The 21,472-nt window shown below is 43.3% G+C and overlaps 1 protein-coding gene across 2 annotated transcripts in view; it reads left to right on the plus strand.

The window, feature by feature from the left end:
* uggt1 (UDP-glucose glycoprotein glucosyltransferase 1) overlaps positions 1-21,472 on the plus strand; it is a 103,727-nt gene that overhangs the window by 75,586 nt on the left and 6,669 nt on the right. For both annotated transcript variants that reach the window (XM_078410756.1, XM_078410757.1), the window contains 5 exons: positions 826-1,008; positions 2,455-2,615; positions 7,142-7,256; positions 17,647-17,763; positions 19,406-19,553. In XM_078410756.1, coding sequence (XP_078266882.1) covers positions 826-1,008; positions 2,455-2,615; positions 7,142-7,256; positions 17,647-17,763; positions 19,406-19,553 — 724 coding nt within the window. The remainder of the gene's footprint in view (positions 1-825; positions 1,009-2,454; positions 2,616-7,141; positions 7,257-17,646; positions 17,764-19,405; positions 19,554-21,472) is intronic.

A 21,472-nucleotide genomic window follows, 5' to 3' on the forward strand; every position in this document is an offset into this window, starting at 1 on the left:
GTCTCAGTGAAATTTTCTACCCGTGTACTATAATCGTTGCATTTTTGTACGTATTTATGATTGTGCTTATGTGTAGTATGATTTTACTGAATTGGATGCATAACAAACAATTTCACGATCTAGGTGCATGTAGCCAATAAAATACCATTGAACAACAAGAAATATACAATAAATTATCAATTTTTTTAAGTAAACTAGACCATGATAGTGCAAAAATCAAATTACTTAGAGCAACTATAGTTGTGCAAAATCCATAGTTTTGAGTTAGGGTTGTGGTTAGAATTGTGCATGGTAGTCCAAGAACTTGATGGTTGTTTGGAAGAAGCCGCTCTTGAATTTGGAAGTAACGGTTCTCGGACTGATGTACTTTTTTCCTGGTGTGGATCTGTGATGATATATTAGCTGCCATTTGGAGCCAGGGCTTCTGATCGATCTTTCGATGGTGGACAATTCAATACGCCTCTAAGTGGATGACTAATGAGGAGGTGTTGCCAAATCTGTACTAATTGAGATCTGATGAGGAAGTTGAGGATTCAGCTGCATAGAGACCTATTTCCCTGAGTTTTTCATTGCGCTTGGAAACAATGGTGGCGTAGAAAGAACCGATTATCTGAAGTTGGAGAATGTTGAATCTTGCAGGGTGCAACATACTGAGATGCACTTTTTATGAAGTTAAACAAATTATTTCACATAAGCGAATTATGTTAATTAATACCGTGTGTGATTGCCAATGTGTTTGCGGCAAATTTGTGACTTGCAAAATTGGTTCCTTTGCATTTTCTGTGTTCAGCTCAGCATCACAGTGTACTTGTTCTGTTTTGGTAGGAATTTATTCCACACATGGCAAAGAAGTACGGTTTCCAGTATGAACTGGTACAGTACAAGTGGCCCAGGTGGCTTCACCAACAGACGGAGAAACAAAGAATCATCTGGGGTTATAAGATCCTCTTTCTGGACGTGCTTTTCCCATTGGCTGTTGACAAGATCTTATTCGTGGACGCTGATCAAGTAATTTTTTTCAAGTTATTAGTTTTTTATTACAAGTTCAATTACTAATCATGCTTAAGACCCTCTGAAGTGATTTAAAGTTTATACAAGCCTGATAGAAAATCTATTAGCATGCACCTATGGTAAGTAGAAATATCAGTGTTTAAGTCCAGGAATCCTATGCCAATCTGCTTATAGTTCTTCCAACAGTGGCAATGTGTCTTAATAGAGAACTATTGCCCTCAAATCCAAATTGCCGTGGATTCACCATGAAGCCAGTTTGTAAATGCCGTCAGATTCTCTGCCATCAGATTCCCTTCTGTAGACCCTTAGACCCTTTCATTTGCAAGAAAGAAAAGTCAGTGATGATTAGGATAAGGTATACTAAATATAGCTTTCTTATAAATGATTGTAAAGATACAGAAATAATCAAAATAATTCTGCACTTTTAGTAGGACTCCTAACATTCTAAATTTTCAAGAGAGCTTAGTGCAGGACTGAATACTCATTGTAAAATATGTACTTTTCTCTGATACACATCATATGTTTCGTGGAGTTTGAAATAGCAACAGTGTCTACTATTTTATCAAACTTTTCATGGTCCTAAATCCTCAGATATTATTGCATTCTGTTATTATCATCAAATTCTCTTTCTTCATTTGTAAGTCTCCCTATGAATGCCAGATGACTGTTTCCCCATGGAGGGTATTGTAGGCAAGCCAAATGATCTACTCAGCAGGTCCCCAGAGTTGAGAGCCTGAATTAATAAACCCTGCAATTACCTGGAGGTCCTCCTTGTGCTGCCCCATCTGACATTGATTAACTTTTTAAGTACTGGGTTCTAAATTGCTTGTCTTTGTAGTCTGCCAGCTGAGTTGTTCAATGTATTATTTGATATTAACCAATAGAGTTATCAGACAACTGTTACTGTCTGACAAAATAGATCAATTCTGTAGGCGAGGCATGTTGCCAAACAGATTTCCGCCCCTTTGTGTCCAGTTCTTGGAAACGTGGGAGAGAAAGGCTCAATTAAAGAGCTTACTAACAGGATTATTTTAATAATTCAAATAAATTGCTTTCCATTTGAATCCATTCCAATATAATTCCTGAATTGAGCTCCACACTAAAGCCCCATTAAGAGTGTTTGCAGTTTACTTGCAGGTAATGAGAATTTGCAGTGACCTTTTAATTTAGATGTAGATGGATCCATAATGCAGTGTCTGAGACATTGATGCAATGAAAATGCCTGCAAAGAGGGTTCAAGGTAAAGTGATTCTCAATCATAACGATGGAAGTTGAAATTGTACTGATAAGATTCACTTAATTTCTTGCAATGTCTTTGTTCCTTTTAATAACATCATGAACTTATTATAACAGGGTCATGGAATGGTTGAACCCAGTTATTTTCTGTTTAATGCACAATGAGTCTCAAGGCTCTTTGCTGATTAATTTGCCTTTTTCTCACAGATAGTTCGTACTGATTTAAAGGAGTTGCGTGATTTGGACCTTGAAGGAGCTCCCTATGGGTACACTCCTTTCTGTGAGAGTCGTAAGGAAATGGATGGATATCGGTTCTGGAGATCAGGTTATTGGGCTAATCATCTGCAGGGAAGAAAATACCACATAAGGTATGATATTGGCATCTTATTATATTTGTTTATTATTCTAGGACAAATTGTTGCTAATATTTACACCTCGGAACTTGATGCTCTCAACCTTCTCCCCTTCAGCTTTCGTAGGTCTTCTTTGGTAGAGTAGACCTGAGCTTCATACATGTGTCATCTGGTTGATCAACCATGAGCAACACATGGTTGTGTCTGGATACAACCAAAGCCATATACTTGCGAGACATTCTGAGAGTAAGCAGGTATCAATAATGTTGTGCAGTCTCCATGCCATTGTGGAACCTATTGGGAAGTATCAATGGAGTTCCATTTATAAATCGGTATCTTACCAGTGCTCTCATTGAAAGCATAATCATGACTCCAATCTGTTTTCAAGCTTCAATGTCTAGAATCTTTCAAAATGTGCACTAAGCTGTTAAATCCATTTAATACAACATATTTCTTATCAATTGCTTCTGTGCAGTGACTATTTCTTTTAACTGCAGCTGAGACAAATATATTTAATTTATACACCATTATTGTCAAAAGAGCTCACGTCCTCACTAAATACATTAGTTTCGTGAGGTGAGAATGTTGTTATATGTGTAAACATCAAGTAATTCCTATTCTGTTTGTTACATTGGAAATTTTCTTGAGTTCACTCATCCCTCTGACTAGAAACTAGAACCAAATAAACTTTGAAACTTTTCAGAACACTCATATGTTCGACTAATACACATGGAAATTGAAGTGTGCTGTAAGTAAGCTGCTTCAATATATATTTGCCAGAGGTTAGTCTGGCCTTTAAGCCTATGAATCTCTATTGGACCTCTTCTGTTGCAATCTATCATGTATTGTAAATATAAAAATAATTTACAAGCAATTCTATTTGACCCTTTGCTATGTGTGAAACATGATCATGGATTAACAATTTTGAGTGGTTATTACAATTTATTTCTTTAGAAATCTTGCTTCAGATTTTCGTAAGACTTCCAAACCTGTTATTTAAGAGCAAATGTCAGGACAGCTTTCGAGATTGTTATTCAAAAATTCATAGGTTGCTGCTTGAGTTGTGTTGCTGACAATCTCGCTGAAATGCTTTAAACAACATGAGGCTGCTGTATTTATAAAGAAGGTGTAGCTAGACTTGCACTGGAAAGTTAAGAAGTGCTCACTACTGTTCCTGTTCTCTTTTCGTCATGCAGCGAGTATTAATCACTAGCATGCAAATCATTTCAAAATCCTTCAGTCTAATTGGTTTTAGACACCCAGTTACTTGCCTCACGCACTGCGACCCAAATGTCCAGTTTTCGTCCATGTGCTGTTACTTTGAACTCTCGACAGTTTGCAGGACAGAAACATCTGTAGACTTGCAAGGGCAAATCTATGTCATGGCTGGTCCCATTAAATGTGCTACCTTAACAAAATTATGGTACTATGCCATTCATTATATGGTTATGTTTAATGTGAACATTTCACCCATCCTCTTCAGAACAACGTGCACAGCTCTCTAACATGATTTTAAAATCATGACATTGCTCAATGGGAAATGAGATGTTCTCAACTTTCATGGGGAAAGCACTGCTTTCTTGGACTGGAGTTGGTGACATTTGATTTTATTTGGTTTCCTTATTTACAGATTAAATTTACCTCAGGTTTTTATTGCTCTTTGTGGAAATTCTGCTTCTTGGCTGAATACAAAATATGGTTGTATATCCTGGGTAATGGAGGGAAAACACTCCATCGGTTAAAGCAAGAAGAGGGAAAGTGTAAAAGAGCCTAAAGCAACAGTTTGTCCATGGTGACTATGTCGAGCACTCTGTTCATCTGCACCCACTGTATCAAGCAAGTTTTTAGAAGCCTGGTGATACCAAAGGATCACCAGAAAATGACATGCCTCGACAACCACTGGTAGGCACAGTCATGGAGCATGGATGCAGGCCCTTTTGCCTAACTGGTCCATGCCAACCAAGATGCACTTCTATGCTAGTCCCATTTGCCCAACCTTTATCCATATCCCTCTAAATCGTTCCTATCCATGTTCTTCCACTTCTTCCGTGAGATCCTGCCCTTTCACTAAATTCTCAGTTTGTACATGCACCAGGTCAAGGAGCATGAGCAGCCTGTGGTGACTCGTATCCCTAAGATACTTTATTGCTGGGAACCTTCGAAGTTCCCAGCAATCTATACAGCCTTTAGGGAAACTTATGGCGACCCCCAGGCAAATTTCAGGCATTCATACCAGCTGCATGCCGCACCAAGCTTGGTAGGATTAAAGCTGGGATGGTGAGTTTTTGCCCTGTCACAGTTGACCACAAACCATTTTATCAGCCACTGGGTCATCTGAACTTGAGTATCGTTATATATGGGGGCAGTGTCTACTCCAATATTTGTGTTATTGCTAGTTACAAGCTATTGATTATTCTCTGAGGACATATCAAAGTATTTCATAGATAATAAATTGCCTTTGAAATGTGGTCAGTTTTATTTTGCAACCGAATATCATTGGTCTTATACACCAAATTGGATAAATGTGTTTATAAATCTTGACTGTTGGTGATCCTGAGCAGATTAGATGTTGATTTAGTGAATTATTTGAAAGACAGTACCTCCATAACATACCACTTCAGTGATATGTTGGCTTTATTACCTGCAAAATCTTGGTTTAGATTTGCATCGAGTTAAATGCAACATCTTTTCCAAGGAGTTGTAGTGCCACCATGTGACAAAGTGCGGCACTGCATGAACGATGTAAATCATGAGTCAAGCATGTTTAATTGCCATTTGTACCAAAATGGAACAATGAAATTCTTACTTGCAGCAGCAGAACACGTCTGTAAACACAGTATTCAGTAGATAATACAATAAAACAAACAATAAACAGTAAATAAATTAAACCCAAATATTAGTGCAAAGCAAAACAAGATCCCTAGTGCGACTAAGACTGTTTGTAGTGTTCAATAGTCTGATGGTTGTTGGGAAGAAGCAGTTCCTGAACGTGGATGTCACATGTTTTCAGACTCCTATACCTTCTTCCGGATGACAAATGAGAGTGTGGCAGGGTGGTGTGGATCCCCGATGATGATGATGGCACACAGGTTTTCAGGAACCCTCAGTTGCATTACCCCTTCTTGTCCTGGTCAACGTCCCAGTGAACAATCAATTCCTAATGGCATTTGTTTGGGATAGTTTTCAAGGAAGGAAAAACATCAACGGTTTTTAAAGAATTAAGCTAAAATGACTTGTATTTCAAGGTGTTCCAACTCATTTTGCTTAAATGAGGTGGACCTCCTGCTCTACTGTAGGAAATACAGTAGCCAATTTATACACAACACGCTCACACAATTGTAGTGATGCCCAGTTAATTTTGTTCCTACAATATTAATGGAGGGATAAATATTGGATACCAGGAATAGCTCCCTTACTTCTCTTCAAAATGGTGGCCGTTTCATCTTTTATGTTCACTTGAAGTACACTGATGGTTTAATGTCCCATTTAAAAAAATACTGCAGTCCCTCAGTTGCTTGATTTAAATGTGATTTTTGTGCTCAATCTCAGACAATGGAATTATCCAACAATATTTGCCAAATAGAAATAAAATAAAACGAAATGTTAGCAAATATGAATAAGTAATGAACAAACAATAAAATAGGCGTATGCATCAGTCGCAAGCACCACAAATAAATCACACCCCAAACTGCACAGCTTTCAAAAATAATGATTTAGTTCCTTTTGAGAAGGTAAACAAACATCATCACATGTTTTCAAACAATAAAGAATGGCTTTGAAACAATATTTTTTTTTAAATAATTTGCTGTTCAAAGTAAATGGTGTTCACTGTTATTTATCTGCCAATATTGAAGCAATGCAAAGCAAGGATAAATGTAAGGTTAAATGCAGCAATCCATGTTACTGCCAGACACTGATGGTTTCAGAATCTGCCTCATCACTGAAATTTATTAAAGATCTAAGCTTTCTGCATTTGTGCAATAGATAACCCAACTGTGTGAAATCTTGTCCATCTATTAGTAACATGCAAGTTATCCGGTGGTCATGAATTGGCTTCTGCACATGGACTTTCAATACCACATTTTGAGATGTTAATATTGTTATTTTGTGTTTCCCTTTCTCAAACCAATTCCTTTCTTTTCCCCTATTGGTACATCTGCACTAAATTCTCCAGTTCCTTCTCCATCTTTGCACTGTTAGTTTCATAGTCCTTCAGATTGTCTGGTTAAAGAGACACCTTGTTTCTTCCTCTTGTTTCTGCTGGTCCCAGATGTATTTTATTTTGCTCTTGTGTTATCAGCGTACCCCTTTCAGCACAATTGATCAGAAATAAAAATTGAAAACCTAAATGTGCAAGGAAAGTGTTGTTATTGGAAGTCTCTGACTCACAATAAAATATGGGCCACTAAATCTTACTTCAGCTAATCTGACCAATAATTTTAAATATGTATTGTGTTGCAATAAAATGACTTGCGCTGTCATCAAGACGACAGTGCTATTCCTTTAATCTTGAAACCACTTTTATTGTCTTCTCTGTTTAGTGCCTTGTACGTGGTGGATTTAAAGAAATTCAGAAAGATTGCTGCTGGTGATCGACTCAGAGGACAATACCAGGGTCTCAGTCAGGACCCCAACAGCTTGTCCAATCTTGACCAGGTTTGTGTGCATGCTTTTATTGGTGTATTATTGGAGCCAAGTAATAACTTTCAGCTCAGTTGTGATGTACTCCAATGTTAATCCACTTAGTCATACACCAAAGAAGGGCAGCATGGTAACTCAGCGGTAGAGTTACTGCCTTGCAGCACCAGAGACCTGGGTTCAATCCTGACTACGGGCGTTGCATGTACGGAGTTTATAGTTCCTGTGACCACGTGGGTTTTCCCCAGATACTCCGGTTTCCTCCCACACTCCAAAGAGGTCCAGGTTTGTAAGTTAATTGGCTTCAGCAAAGATTGTAAATTGCCCCGGGTGTATAGGATAGGGCTAGTGTACAGTCCCCAAGGGGAGTACTTGCTTTTGTTTTTTAAGCTAACTATCTAAAATTTTGAGAAATACATAATTGTTTGTGGACATGGAGGGAGGGCATAATTGTTGGTCAAATTGTCCCTTCAGCGAAATCTGAAAGTGTCACATTGGATAACTGCAGGATTTGGAATTCAATTCCAGAATGATGACACTAGAATAGGAAAAAAAAGACGACTTGGACTCTAGCTGTTGCTACAATATGGTTTTATTCCCATGCATGATTTAGTATTTCAACCAAACACACTTCTTCTTATTTGACCTCAGTTGCTTCTCTACAGGCTCGCCTGTTCCCGTTCTTACTCAATGCCCCCACATGAATCTCCACTTGGGAATGGCAATTAGTTTTCGGAGCAAAGTCTGAATTTTGTTTCTCCCCCAGACATAATGAGACAATTATTTAAAAAAATGCCCCTGCCAAGGCAATCAATCTCAGCAGAGACGAGGAAAAATAATTCTATTTTTAATTAAATGTCTTGAGAAATGGATTTTTCTCCTAAATGTATCAAATTGTACCATTTTTAATTATAAACTAACAATGAATAATGCCAGTTCACACACTGTAACACTTTGATGTAATACAACCTTTAATGCGATAGGCATTGTTTAATGTTTTTACATTAACCCACAAGTGCGTGTATAAAAAAGGTGGCCAAATCATTTTTTTTCTGGCTTATTGATATAAAAGTTTCAGCATGTTAGTTTCACAGCACTTAATGTTTTTAAATTTAAAAAAATATATATAAGAAAATCTTACCTTTCATTCCTCTTGAGGAAATTAATTATGAAAATGCACGTACTTCACTGGGCTTTTTAATGGAAGAGCACACCACTTGAAAGGTATTATTTGGTAGTTCATTTTCATAAATCTGAATGAGATTTGTACTTCCTTTCGAATTTTGAAGTCTGAGCTGTTTCTCTAACTCTCCCTGCCCATATGCACAACCAAAAATGTTGCTCCATGTACAGAATCACATCTGTGACATGAAACTTGCATTTCTATCTGTGACAGAAAATGGACGCGCACCGGACCTTAATATCACACACCATTTCTGATTTTATTACTTCCGGCTTTCTGCCCTCTAAAGCCTCTAACCTTATCGTTCCCCAGCCCCGCATGGTCTGATTTTATCTTCTCCCCAAAATCCACAAACAGAACTGTCCTGGCAGACCCATTGTTTCTGCTTGTTCATGTCCCACTGAATTAATTTCCACATACCTTGACTCCATCCGATCCCCCCTGGTCCAATCCCTCCCTACCTACATCCAAGACATCTCACACGCTCTTCATCTCTTCAACGACTTCCGTTTTCCAGGCCCCCCTCATCTTTACCATGGATATCCGGTCACTCTACACCTCCATCCCCCACCAGGAACGTCTTAAAGCCCTCTGTTTCTTTCTTGACCGCAGAACCAGCCAATTTCCGCCTACCAAAAGTCTCCTCTGCCTAGCAAAGCTGATCCTTACCCTCAACAACTTCTCCTTCGACTCCTCCCACTTCCTCCAAATCCAAGGCGTAGCTATGGGCACTCGCATGGGCCCCAGCTATGCCTGCCTCTTTGTAGGGTACGTGGAACAATCACTGTTCCAGGTGTACACTGGCCCTATCCTCAAATTCTATCTCCGCTACATTGATGACTGCATCGGTGCTGCCTCCTGCACCCATGCAGAACTCAGTGACTTCATCAACTTCACTACTAATTTCCATCCTGCACTCAAATTCATTTGGACCATCTCCGACATCTCCCTACCGTTTCTGGATCTCACCATCTCCATCGCACGAGACAGACTATTGACTGACATCTACTACAAACCTACTGACTCCCATAGCTATCTAGTCTTTGCTTCTTCCCACCCTGCTTCCTGTAAAGACTCTATCCCCTACTCCCAATTCCTCCGTCTATACCGCATCTGTGCCCAGGATGAGGTCTAGATCATCGTCAACTTCCAGTATAGTTCCTGGTGGACTCTTCGGAGGTGATGACTACAAGATACAAGATGCCCGCATTCTTTAGGAAACGGGGGTTCCCCTCTTCCATTATAGATGAGGCTCTCGCTCGGGTCTCCTCGATATCCCGCAGCTCTGCTCTTGTTCCCCCTCCCCCTATTCTCAACAAGGACGGAGTCCCCTTGGCCCACCCCATCAGCCGTCGCATACAGCATATAATCCTCCAACACTTTTGCCACCTCCAATGGGATCCCACTACTGGTCACATCTTCCCATCTCCACCCCTTTCTGCTTTCTGCAGAGACCGTTCCCTCCGCAACTCCCTGGTCAACTCGTCCCTTCCCTCCCAAACCACCTCCTCCCCAGGTACGTTCCCCTGCAACCGCAGGAGATGCAACACCTGTTCCTTTACCCCCCTCGACTGCATCCAAGGACCCTGACAGTCTTTTTAGGTGAGACAGAGGTTCATGTGCACCTCCTCCGACTTCATCTACTGTATCCGCTGTTCCTGGTGTCAACTTCTGTACATCGGCGAGACCAAGCACAGGCTCAGCGATCGTTTCGCTGAACACCTCCGCCACCTACCTTAACGTACCTGATCTCCCGGTTGCTCAGCACTATAACTCCCCCTCCTATTCCATATCTGACCTTTCTGACCTGGGCCTCCTCCATTGTCGGAGTGAGGCCCAACGCAAATTGGAGGAACAGTACTTCATATTTCACTTGGGTAGCTTATATGAACCGTATGAACATTGACTTCTCCAACTTCAAATAGCCCTTGCTTTTCCTCTCTCTCCATCCCCTCCCCTTCCCAGATCTCCCACCACTTACTGTCTCCGACTACATTCTATCTCTGTCCCGCCCACTCCCCTGATATCAGTCTGAAGAAGGGTCTCGACCCAAAATGTCACCCATTCCTTCTCTCCAGAGATGCTGCCTGTCCCGCTGAGTTACTCTGGCATTTTGTGTCCACAGAAAATAGGTGTTTATTAAGCACTTAATAATCATTGCATTATTTTGCACTGTTAATTTATTGTGTTCTGCTGGGCATTCAAAGACAATGCAAAAGTCAAATCATATTTTTCCAGGCTATAATTGAACTATTAACCTTAATTTATCATCTAAAGAATGCAAAATAATAAGGAAATACACTAACAATACAAATGTCTAGGAGAGGTCATTTACATCCACAATCCTCTTCAGAAATGTGACTTGCACTCAGCTTGGTAACTTGGAAGACTTGCAAATGTGTGTTTTATGTGATTTTATTGCACAATATCAGTGGTAGTAAGAATCGGTGACCCATTCTTTGCTGCACGGTGATAATGGTGATGAATGGCATAATTATGGCCGTTGTCCTCTCCAATGCTCGATTAATGCATTCATGCTATCGTGTGCTGGAAAATAATCGGAATATGTTATAGCGAGCATAGCAGTGGACGAGAAGCAGCATGATGCTGCTGATGCATACCCAGATTGATTAGTAGGACTAGATGTTACAATCGCTAAGGTTTGCACTACAATTGACTGGTGTTGTTCTTGGGGGTGACCACTAGGTGATGTTGCTACCATTCAGACACATCTTCAGTTGTGTACCTCAACGTCACTGGGTGTTTCGGCCTTTTATCACAAGACACCCTCAGTCGAGGCAGGCCCACCACAGGGTGATCAGCCCTGGGTGTGTGTCTTATGGTTAGCCTCCAGATGGTCACGTGGCAGCCCAGACAGTATCTTTTCTTTTCAGCCACAGCCAGTGACTGCTCCGTTCGGCGGCATTTGCAAGTTCTTTGATTGCCCTCCTTTGGGCCTGCCCTCTGACTCCAACTTCCCTCAGGAGCCTTGCAGTGGAATTGGCTACAAAGCCCCTGCACCCCACCTCCACTGGACACACTCTTACACTCCAACCTCGCTCCTCTGCCTCTACTGCAAGGTTGGAATATCTCAGCCTTTTCCTTTCAAATGCCTCGTCCACATCCTCCTCCCAGGGCACCGTCAGCTCAATGATGAAAACACGCCGACAGGAGCTGGACCAGAGGACGAGGTCTGGTCGCAGATTGATAGCTGCGATTTCAACTGGGAAGGAAAGCCTCTGGCCTAGGTCAACCTGCATTTCCCAGTCTCTGGCTGTGCTCAGTGGGCATGAGTTGAGAGGCGAGGTGGTAGTCTTCCGTTTCTCTCCTTCCCGGATGAACGATTGGATTTGCGGGAATGGTAGCTGGGCATTGATAGGCATGGCGTTAGTGGTAACTCTCTTGCACTCGAGTGCAGCTGCCAAACACCTCAGCACCTGGTTGTGTCGCCAGGTGTATCTGCCTTGTGTTAGGCTGGTCTTACAACCGACCAGGATGTGCTTGAGGTTTGCTGGAACTGCACACAGGGGGCAGGCTGGATCCTCTCCCAGCCAAAGATTTAGGTTTGTGGGAGAGGGAAGGACATCATATGTGGCTCTGATAATAAAGCTCAACATACTTGACTCCATGTTCCACAGCTCACTCCATGTGATCTTCCTCCTCTCAATGCCATCCCACCTCATCCAGCGGCCTTGCTTGGCTTGAGATATAGCTTTGGCACACCTGGCTGCTTCTTCTTGGCGGCGCACCTCCTCCACCACCAGGTGCCGACGTTCAGCTGGAGTAGCCTTTTGCCAGGTAGGTTTCATTGCTCCCAGGCCAAAGCCCCCTCGGCCTTGTTGGACATGGCCCACTATGTCCCGGTGTCGGAGGGCAGATTTTGTGTCCTGTACCACTGCTGCTGGAGTCCATTTCTTCCCTGTTGCTATGGTTGGAGCGACACCTCTAACTATTGGGTCCCGGGATTCTGTTAGTGTCATGTCCAGCCGTGCTTTGGCGCATTTGAATTCCTCCACCAGGCTTGAGACTGGCAGTGAGAGGGCTCCATTCCCATAGAGTCCTATGCTGCTGAGGCATCTCGGTAGCCCAAGCCATTTCCTCACTTGTGAGTTCACAAGTCTCTCCAGCTGGTTGATATGGGATAAAGTGACCTCGTAGATGGTAATTGGCCACATGAGTCGGGGCAGCAGACCGAATTTAAGGCACCAAAGCTTCAGCTTCCCTGGGAGAGCAGTGTTGTTGATTTGCTTGAGGCCACTGATTGTATCCTGCCTGAGTTGTTCCACCTGCTCTGCGTCCTTGAGGTGTGCGGTGTACCATCGCCCGAGGCTTTTGACAGGCTTCTCCAGGACAGTTGGTATTGTCTCGTTGTTGATGCGGAACCTATCGTCAGTCAGCCGGCCTTTGACGATGGAAATACTGCAGGATTTGCTGGGTTTAATCTCCATTCGTGCCCATTTGATGTTTTCCTGGAGTTTATCCAGCAGGCGTTTGGTGCAAGCTTTTGTTGTTGTTATAGTGGTCATGTCATCCATGTACGCCCTGATTGGGGGAAGACGCAGCCCACTCTTCAAGCATTCCCCTCCGACTACCCATCGTGATGCTCGAATGATTAGCTCCATTGCCATGGTAAACATCAGAGGAGAGATGGTACAGCCTGCCATTATGCCTATCTCAAGGTGCTGCCAGGCGATGGTGTTGTCCTGTGTTGTGATGCAGAACTGGAGGTCCTGGAAGTAAGCTTTTACCAGCTTTGTGGTGACCTCTGGGACCTGGAAGAAGTTAAAAGCTGCCCAAAGAGTCTCATGGGGCACCGAACCAAAGGCATTGGCAAGATCTAAGAAAACCACATGCAGATCTCTCTTTTCTTTCTTGGCAGTTTGTATCTGGTGCCAGATGACGTTTGCATGTTCCAGACATCCTGAGAAACCACGTACCCCTGCTTTCTGCACTGACGTGTCAATGAAGTTGTTGCTCTGCAAAAACGCTGAGAGTCTTTGGGCCACAATACCAAAGAAGATCTTTCCTTCCACGTTCAGAAGGCTGATCTGGCGGAATTGGCTAATGGTTGAAGACTTCTTTTCTTTGGGAATTAGGATCCCTCCTGCCCTTCGCCATGCCTTAGGTATGATTCCTTTCCCCCAGGGGTGTTCTTATAGAGCCTGTATGGAATGCCATTGGGCCCTGGGGCTGATGCTGATCTTGCTCGTTTAACTGTGTTCTCCACCTCCTTCCATGTAGGAGGCCTTGTGTCCATCTGGTGCTCAGGTGGATGAATAGGTGGCATGTCGTCTGGAATGGTGACTGGCTTATGCCTCAGGTTGTCGGAGTACGTCTTCCTCAGATGCTCCTCTAGTTCCCTTACAGGTACTTTCAGGATCCCACTCTTCTTGACAAAGAGGCTTTTGACAAACTTATATGGATCTCTGTAAAAGCCTGTCCTTGCCCGTTCTTTCTTCTTGTGTTACTTTCTCAGGCATTCTGCTCTTCGCAGGATTGCCAGGCGCTGCTTTACTTCTGCCTGCAGTGCCTCGAGTCCTTTCCTTTCTGCCTCTGTGGCCTTCCTCCACTGTTTTCTCAGCTGCCTCCTTTCCTTCACCAGTCTTTTTTTATCTCCTGCTGCCTCCTGGACTTGTACTGGAGTGATAGTTCCTTCTGTGTCCTCTGTTTCTTGACCTTCACCCCAAATCTCTCCGCCCCATAGTTGTATATGATGTCTCCCATCTTCTCCAGTTTTCTTTCTACACATCCCTTCAATCCTTCCAGAAGATGGACGAGGTCAGTGTTAATGGTCTCCCACTGTTTCCTCAGGCAGGATTTAGGCCACAAGATTTGAGGCTTTCTTCCTTCCATCTTCCTCTCTACCACAGACTGTGGCTGGTTGGGCTCTGGACTCGTGTCCGTTGGTGGGACTATACTTGGTTGAGCTTCGCCTGGGGTGCTGATACCCTGTGGGCTGTGGTGATTATCCTGCCACTGGGCTTCACTCGACTGATTGGACCTACCTCTTAGGAAGTAATGGTCAATGCGAGGCCCCTCACCAAGCCCTCTCAGGCACTTTTTCCTGCCCTGGTGGATCTTGAGACCCTTCTCTGATGTTATCTTTTCCCAGCCACCGATGCAGCTTCGTAGCTTGTGTCCTGCCGGCGCTGCTGCTCTGTCAATTGCTGTGCTGGTTGTTTGATTCATAGTCGATTCCGTTCCTGGGTCTGTTGCCATGTGGTCTGTCCATGAGTCATCTTCCGCCCCCGCTCTCGCAGACTCGAGGGGTATTCTTTTTCTTGACTTTTTCGTAGCAATATATGGGTGGAACCAAAACGCTAACGTTACAGTAGACCACCAGAGTGAGAGCAGAGATTATTTAACAAAGACAATAGGGGAAAAAACTACGGTAATGCTAAGTCACGTTAAATTTAGGGTCATACAGCACAGACACTGGCCCTTCACCCCAACTCGTCTATGCCAACCAACTAAGCTAGTCCCATTTGCATGCGTTTGGTCCATATCCCTCTAAACCTTTCCTATCCACGTATCGGTCTTTTAAATGTGGTTATAGTATCTGCCTCATCTATCTCCATTAGCAGCTCATTTAAGATACTCACTACTCCCTAAGTGAAGAAGTTGCCCCTCAGGTTCCTATTTAATTTTGCCCATTTCTCCTTCAACATATGTCCTCTGGTTCTTGATTCCCCCTACCACAGATAAAAGACATTCACCCGATCTATTCCCCTCATGATTTTATACACCTCTCTGAGGTCACCCCTTAGCCTCCTGCACTCCAAGGAATAAAGTCCTAGCCTGCTTATTGGGGGGGGAGAGTAGAATTAAAAATTGAAATGGACTAAAAAGGAATCTGGAGACACGACAAACTGCGGATGCTGGAATCTTGTGCAAAGCACAGTATCCGGAGGAACTTAGTGAATCATGGGGGAATGGACAGGCGACACTTTGGATTGGGCCCTTCTTCAGACCAATTGTAGATGGGGGGAGAAAGCTGGAAAAGAGAGGTGTGGGTGAGACAAAGCTGGACAAGGGTCCCAACCCAAAACATCGCCTACCATGTTCTCCAGAGATGCTGTCTGACCCGCTGAGTTACTCAATCACTTTGTGGCTTTCCTGGCAAATAAAAGGAGGACAGGGCTGAGGAGGGGTTTGCTTGGCAGGTGGGTGGAGTAGGTGACAAAAGTTAGCGAAGGAGACAAAACGGTATCAGCTGAGGAGAGAAGTGGAGTGAAATGTAAAGCCAGAGGGAGGGATGTGGATGGAAGGAGAAAGTGGGGGGGGGGTTATAAAAGAGAAACGGGGAGCCTGGAATGGGATAGGTGTGTACTTAGGAGGGGAAATAAGCAGGGTGACAGGGGTGGGGTGGGAATGCGTGGGAGATGATAGGAGAAATGTGTACACACCATGGGATTGGTGACCACGGGAAAGAGAGGAGGATTGGGGGTTACTACTTGAAAATAAAGGACTGCACCAACGGGAGTGACGGGGCCAGAAAGTACTTGCACATGGCAGAGAGTGCATGTAGTGGGAACTGATGCGAGAAGCAGAGGTGGGTGGATACCCCCCATCCACCTATAACCCTCCCTCTGACTTTGCCTTTGTCTCTCCTGACATCCTTTAGTCTCCTTTTCACTCTAGCCTTTGTCAATTACTTCACCAATCTGCCAAACAACCCCCCACCCCTCAATTATATCCACTTATCACCAGGCTTTGTTCTGTCCCCTTAGGAGGAAAAAAGGATTGATTTTTTTTAGAGATACAGCGCAGAAACAGGCCCTTCGGCCCACCGGGTCCGTGCCGCCCAGCGATCCCCGCACACTAACACTATCCTACACCCACTCGGGACAATTTTTACATTTACCCAGCCAATTAACCTACATACCTGTACGTCTTTGGTGTGTGGGAGGAAACCGAAGATCTCGGAGAAAACCCACGCAGGTCACGGGGAGAACGTACTAACTCCGTACAGACAGCGCCCGTAGTCAGGATCGAACCTGAGTCTCCGGCGCTGCATTCGCTGTAAGGCAGCAACTCTACCGCTGTGCCACCGTGCCGCCCTTCTAGATTGTTTGTTGGTTAGCCACCAAAATTGGAAAATTTAAGTTCGTACCATTAGGTTGTAGGCTACCCAAACAGAATATGGGATGCTGTTTCTCCAGCGTGCGTGGAGCCATACTCTGATAATGGAGAATGCCCAAGACAAAAAGGTCAGTATGGAATGGGAAGGCAAGTTTAAAATGGTAAGCAACCAGGAGATCCAGCAGGTCTTGGCATCAGGAACATTGGCTAATAAAATCAAATCCAGATGTTTTAAAGCAGATGAAAAGGATAATGAAGAAAAGAGGGGTGTCTATTTGGGACCAAAAATATGATGTGTGGAGGAAGGGGACATGGATGAGTTTCTGGAGGAATATCTTGTGACTGTCAGCACAGAATAGGCGAACAATGTTTGTGTTCTCAGATTGCCTTTTATAATGTTCACCAGAAGGTTCACCAGATTGATTCCTGCGATGGCAGGACTTTCATATGAAGAAAGACTGGATAGACTCGGCTTGTACTCGCTGGAATTTAGAAGATTGAGGGGGGATCTTATAGAAACTTACAAAATTCTTAAGGGGTTGGACAGGCTAGATGCAGGAAGATTGTTCCCGATGTTGGGGAAGTCCAGAACAAGGGGTCACAGTTTAAGGATAAGGGGGAAGTCTTTTAGGACCGAGATGAGAAAGTTTTTTTTCACACAGAGTGGTGAATCTGTGGAATTCGCTGCCACAGAAGGTAGTTGAGGCCAGTTCATTGGCTATATTTAAGAGGGAGTTAGATGTGGCCCTTGTGGCTAAAGGGATCAGGGGGTATGGAGAGAAGGCAGGTACAGGATACTGAGTTGGATGATCAGCCATGATCATATTGAAGGGCGGTGCAGGTTCGAAGGGCCGAATGGCCTACTCCTGCACCTATTTTCTATGTTTCTATAATATTGTTAAATTTCAAAATCGCAATGGTTAACTGAAGGATGCACGGTTTGGTATGATGACTGGTATGCTTATAGTCACGCTGTCCAACTTTTCTGTGGGCAACAGCAGATTTTCTTCATAATGTAAACAAAGTTAAATCAAAGTATTCTTAATTAATGGGGCTTATTAATTTAAAGATGTGGAAATCCATAATAATCAGCAACTGCTTAAAATTGTTTACTTTGGTTTTTCTGTTAAATGTGTTTTACAGGATCTGCCTAACAACATGATCCATCAAGTGCCTATTAAATCCCTTCCACAATACTGGCTGTGGTGTGAGACATGGTGTGATGAAGCATCTAAAAACAAAGCTAAAACTATTGATTTGGTAGGTGCACAAGAGAATATCTGCTGCTCACTGAAACACCAGAATGAATCCTTTCATAACGGGATCCAGATTTAATCGAAAATGGGTTCAGTTCTGCCAAGTGTGTTTTTTATAAAGATCAGTGTGCCATGATGCACTATGTATGAATGTGTGTGCTGTCAATACTTCAATCAAAGAATTTGTAGAGAATGATTCCTCAAAAGCTCACAAGGTTGTTGTGGAGGTAAATAGGGTTTTGGGGACATTGCCTGAGAAACTAAATCCAAAACAAACATCTCTATTCTCTTTCCGTAAGCCCTTGGTTACGGAAGACTGCTTGAAGACTGAATATAGTACAGCTTGAAGACTGAATATAGTATTTCACTGTAGTCCCATTAAATATTAGGGAAAATGGAGAGAGGGTTAATAGACTGATGGCACTTTAAGAACTCCATTACCAGAAAAGACGAAAATAATTAAAACATTTAAAAAAATATTCAACATTAGGTAGATGCAACTGAAGTTTTTAAATGATGGAAGAATTTGAAAGTGACATGATTGGATTGGAGACTACGCCATTTGAGCTGATTATTAACATAAAACGTACGTTTTGTGGAGGGAATCATAGCACCTGATTCATTTTCACATAGAGGAGCATCATACTGAAAGGGCAGCCTTGCAACCTGATACAGATGCATATTTTATAAGAGTAGACCAGTATCTATATATTATTAAAACTCTCATCTTGTATATGTATTTATTTATTTGTACCAGAAATACAGCCAAAACGGTACATGACAGCGCAACAATTTTAGGCCCGCCCTACTCACCATTCGCCTGCGGTTTCGATTGATCAAGTTTTCTTACATTTTAAAAGCAATTAACTTAGACTTTAATAAATGCGCGCCCCCCCCCCCCCCACCGGGAGGACTGGCGCCGTTTCCGGAGTGCCCCGCGCCTGACCTTTCTCCCGTGGTGCAGCGCAGCGGCAGATGGTCAAAGAAGATGGCCGTCGCCGTCGAGCTACCGCTGCAGGAGGGTTTTGCACTCGACGGGTCCACGGCTCGCTCTGGCCACCACGATGGCCACCCAGGCCCGGTGTGAGTGGCTCCCTCTCCCCCCTCGCCAGCCCCCGGCCCCGGGGGAGACTCCCTGGCCGGCAGCGGGTCTACAGGTCGTCAGTTGGGGGAGGGTTGCCGGACCCGCAGGAGAGGTTTGGACCCAACGGGGGTTGCCAGGCCCGCAGGAGAGGCTTGGACCCAATGGGTCCTCGCCCGTCAAGTACCTTATAAATGTTTGCATTGACGAGTCAGTAGATAAACCCATTTGAGACTGTCTCCACCTTGCCAAACCAGTGCAACAAGTTGAAGACACACTGGAATAGAACTGCCGCTTCATAGTTCTAGTGACCTGAGTTCAATCCTGGCCTTGGGTAACTGTCTGTGTGGAGTTTACACGCTTTCCCTGTGACTGTGGATTTCCTTTGGGTGCTCCGGTTTTCTTCCACACGCAAAAAGCTAGTTTTGCCAAAGTGCTCGTTATCATCTTATATTTCCATGTGAGCAAATTTCATTAATTAAATGAAATTCCTTATTGTATTTTTGGTTCTTTATCATTACCTCTTGGAAAATTCTTATGACCAACATTTATTATGACTTTTCAGTGCAATAACCCAATGACTAAAGAGCCCAAACTGGATGCAGCTATGAGAATTGTTCCTGAATGGCAGGATTATGATCAAGAGCTTAAACAGTTCCAGAAGTTGTTTCAAGAGGAAAAATCTAATGGACTGGCTCATACCAGAACAGAAGGTGAGGCTGGTATGCACTTTAGCATATAAAACATCTTTTCAAAATTAGTGAATCACAATTTATTCAGTATGTACATTCTAGAAAGAACATTAAAATAATAACTGTTAATAATTTGTGAAGGAGCTGCAGATGCTGGTTTATACCGACGATAACTCAGTGGGTCAGGCAGCATCGAACTACCTGACTTGCTGAGTCACTCAAGCATTTTTTCTATTTTTAATAATTTGCGACTTCCGTGCTCATTAAAAGTAAGTATTCATGACTAAGTGGGTCTCAAAATGTATTTTTGGTAGTTTTCACTCAAATAAGCATTAACTAAATTGGAGGCATATAATAAAATTAGATTGGCTTTGAGTCAAATGTTAGGGTTAACTTTCAATACATAAAAATAATCCTTCCTCTCTACCATCTGGGAACCCAAAGAGCTCTTCCAGGACAGACAAAAATTCTCATGCATCTCCTCCAACCTCATCAAAAGCATTTGGTGCTCCTGATGTGACTTCCTCTGCTTTGGCGAGATGAGCGTAGACTGGGCGACCATTCAGGGGAACGGTGCTCTGCAAGAACCATCCAGACCTCCGGGTAGCATATGTTTCAGCTCCCTTCTCATTCCCACGTTGACCTGCCAGTCTTCAGCCTTCTCCACTGACAGGAAGAAGCCAAACACAATATATTATTCCACCTGGGTAGTCTATAATGCATAGTATAGACATTGACTTTTCCAATTTCAGATATTGCCATTGGTTTATTGTTGTAACTTGCACCGAGATACAGCGAAAAACAATTTGTTTGCATGCTATTCAGTCAAATCATACTGTGCTTGAGTACAATCAAGCCGTACAAGCACAACTGAGGTACATAGAGAAAAATTCCAGGGGGTAGAATACAGTGTTACAATGGTAGAGCAATGCTATTACAGAGAAAGTGCAGATTTTTTTAAAGTGCATGCGCTGCAATGAGGTAGGTTGGGAGATCGAGTCTATACCCTCAGCTTATAAAAGGACAGTTCAATAGTTTGATAACTGGGAAAAAAACTTCCTAGATTGAGACACAAAGTGCTGTCGTAACTCAGCAAGGTCAGGGAGCATCTCTGGAGGACATGGATAGGTGACATTGTGGGTTGTAATCCTTTTCCTGACTGAGTTACTCCTGCAATTGTGTCTTTTTTTGTATACCCATGTCTACAGTTCCTTGTGCCTACTGTTTCTGAATCTGGCGGCACATGCTTTCAAGCAGTTCTCTCTTTTGTCCGATGGGAGAGGGGAGAAGTGCAAATGACCAGGGTGAAAATGGTCCTTGGTTATGTTGGCTGCTTTCCTGAGGCAGCATGAACATAGAACATACACAATAGACAATAGGTGCAGAAGTAGGCCATTCGGCCCTTCGAGCCAGCACCGCCATTCAATGTGATCATGGCTGATCATTCTCAATCAGTACCCCGTTCCTGCCTTCTCCCCATACCCCCTGACTCCGCTATCTTTAAGAGCTCTATCTAACTCTCTCTTGAAAGCATCCAGAGAATTGGCCTCCACTGCCTTCTGAGGCAGAGAATTCCACAGATTTACAACTCTCTGACTGAAATTTTTTTTCCTCATCTCTGTTCTAAATGGCCTACCCCTTATTCTTAAACTGTGGCCCCTGGTTCTGGACTCCCTCAGCATTGGGAACATGTTTCCTGCCTCTAATATGTCCAATCCCTTAATAATCTTTTATGTTTCAATAAGATTCCCTCTCATCCTTCTAAATTCCAGCGTATACAAGCCTGGCCGCTCCAGTCTTTCAACATACGACAGTCCCGCCGTTTCGGGAATTAACCTAGTGAACCTTCGCTGCACGCCGTCAATAGCAAGAATATCCTTCCTCAAATTTGGAGACCAAAACTGCACACAGTACTCCAGGTGCGGTCTCACTAGAAAAAT

This window comes from Rhinoraja longicauda, chromosome 13, assembly GCF_053455715.1.
Source record: "Rhinoraja longicauda isolate Sanriku21f chromosome 13, sRhiLon1.1, whole genome shotgun sequence".
Classification (NCBI taxonomy): Eukaryota; Metazoa; Chordata; class Chondrichthyes; order Rajiformes; family Arhynchobatidae; genus Rhinoraja; species Rhinoraja longicauda.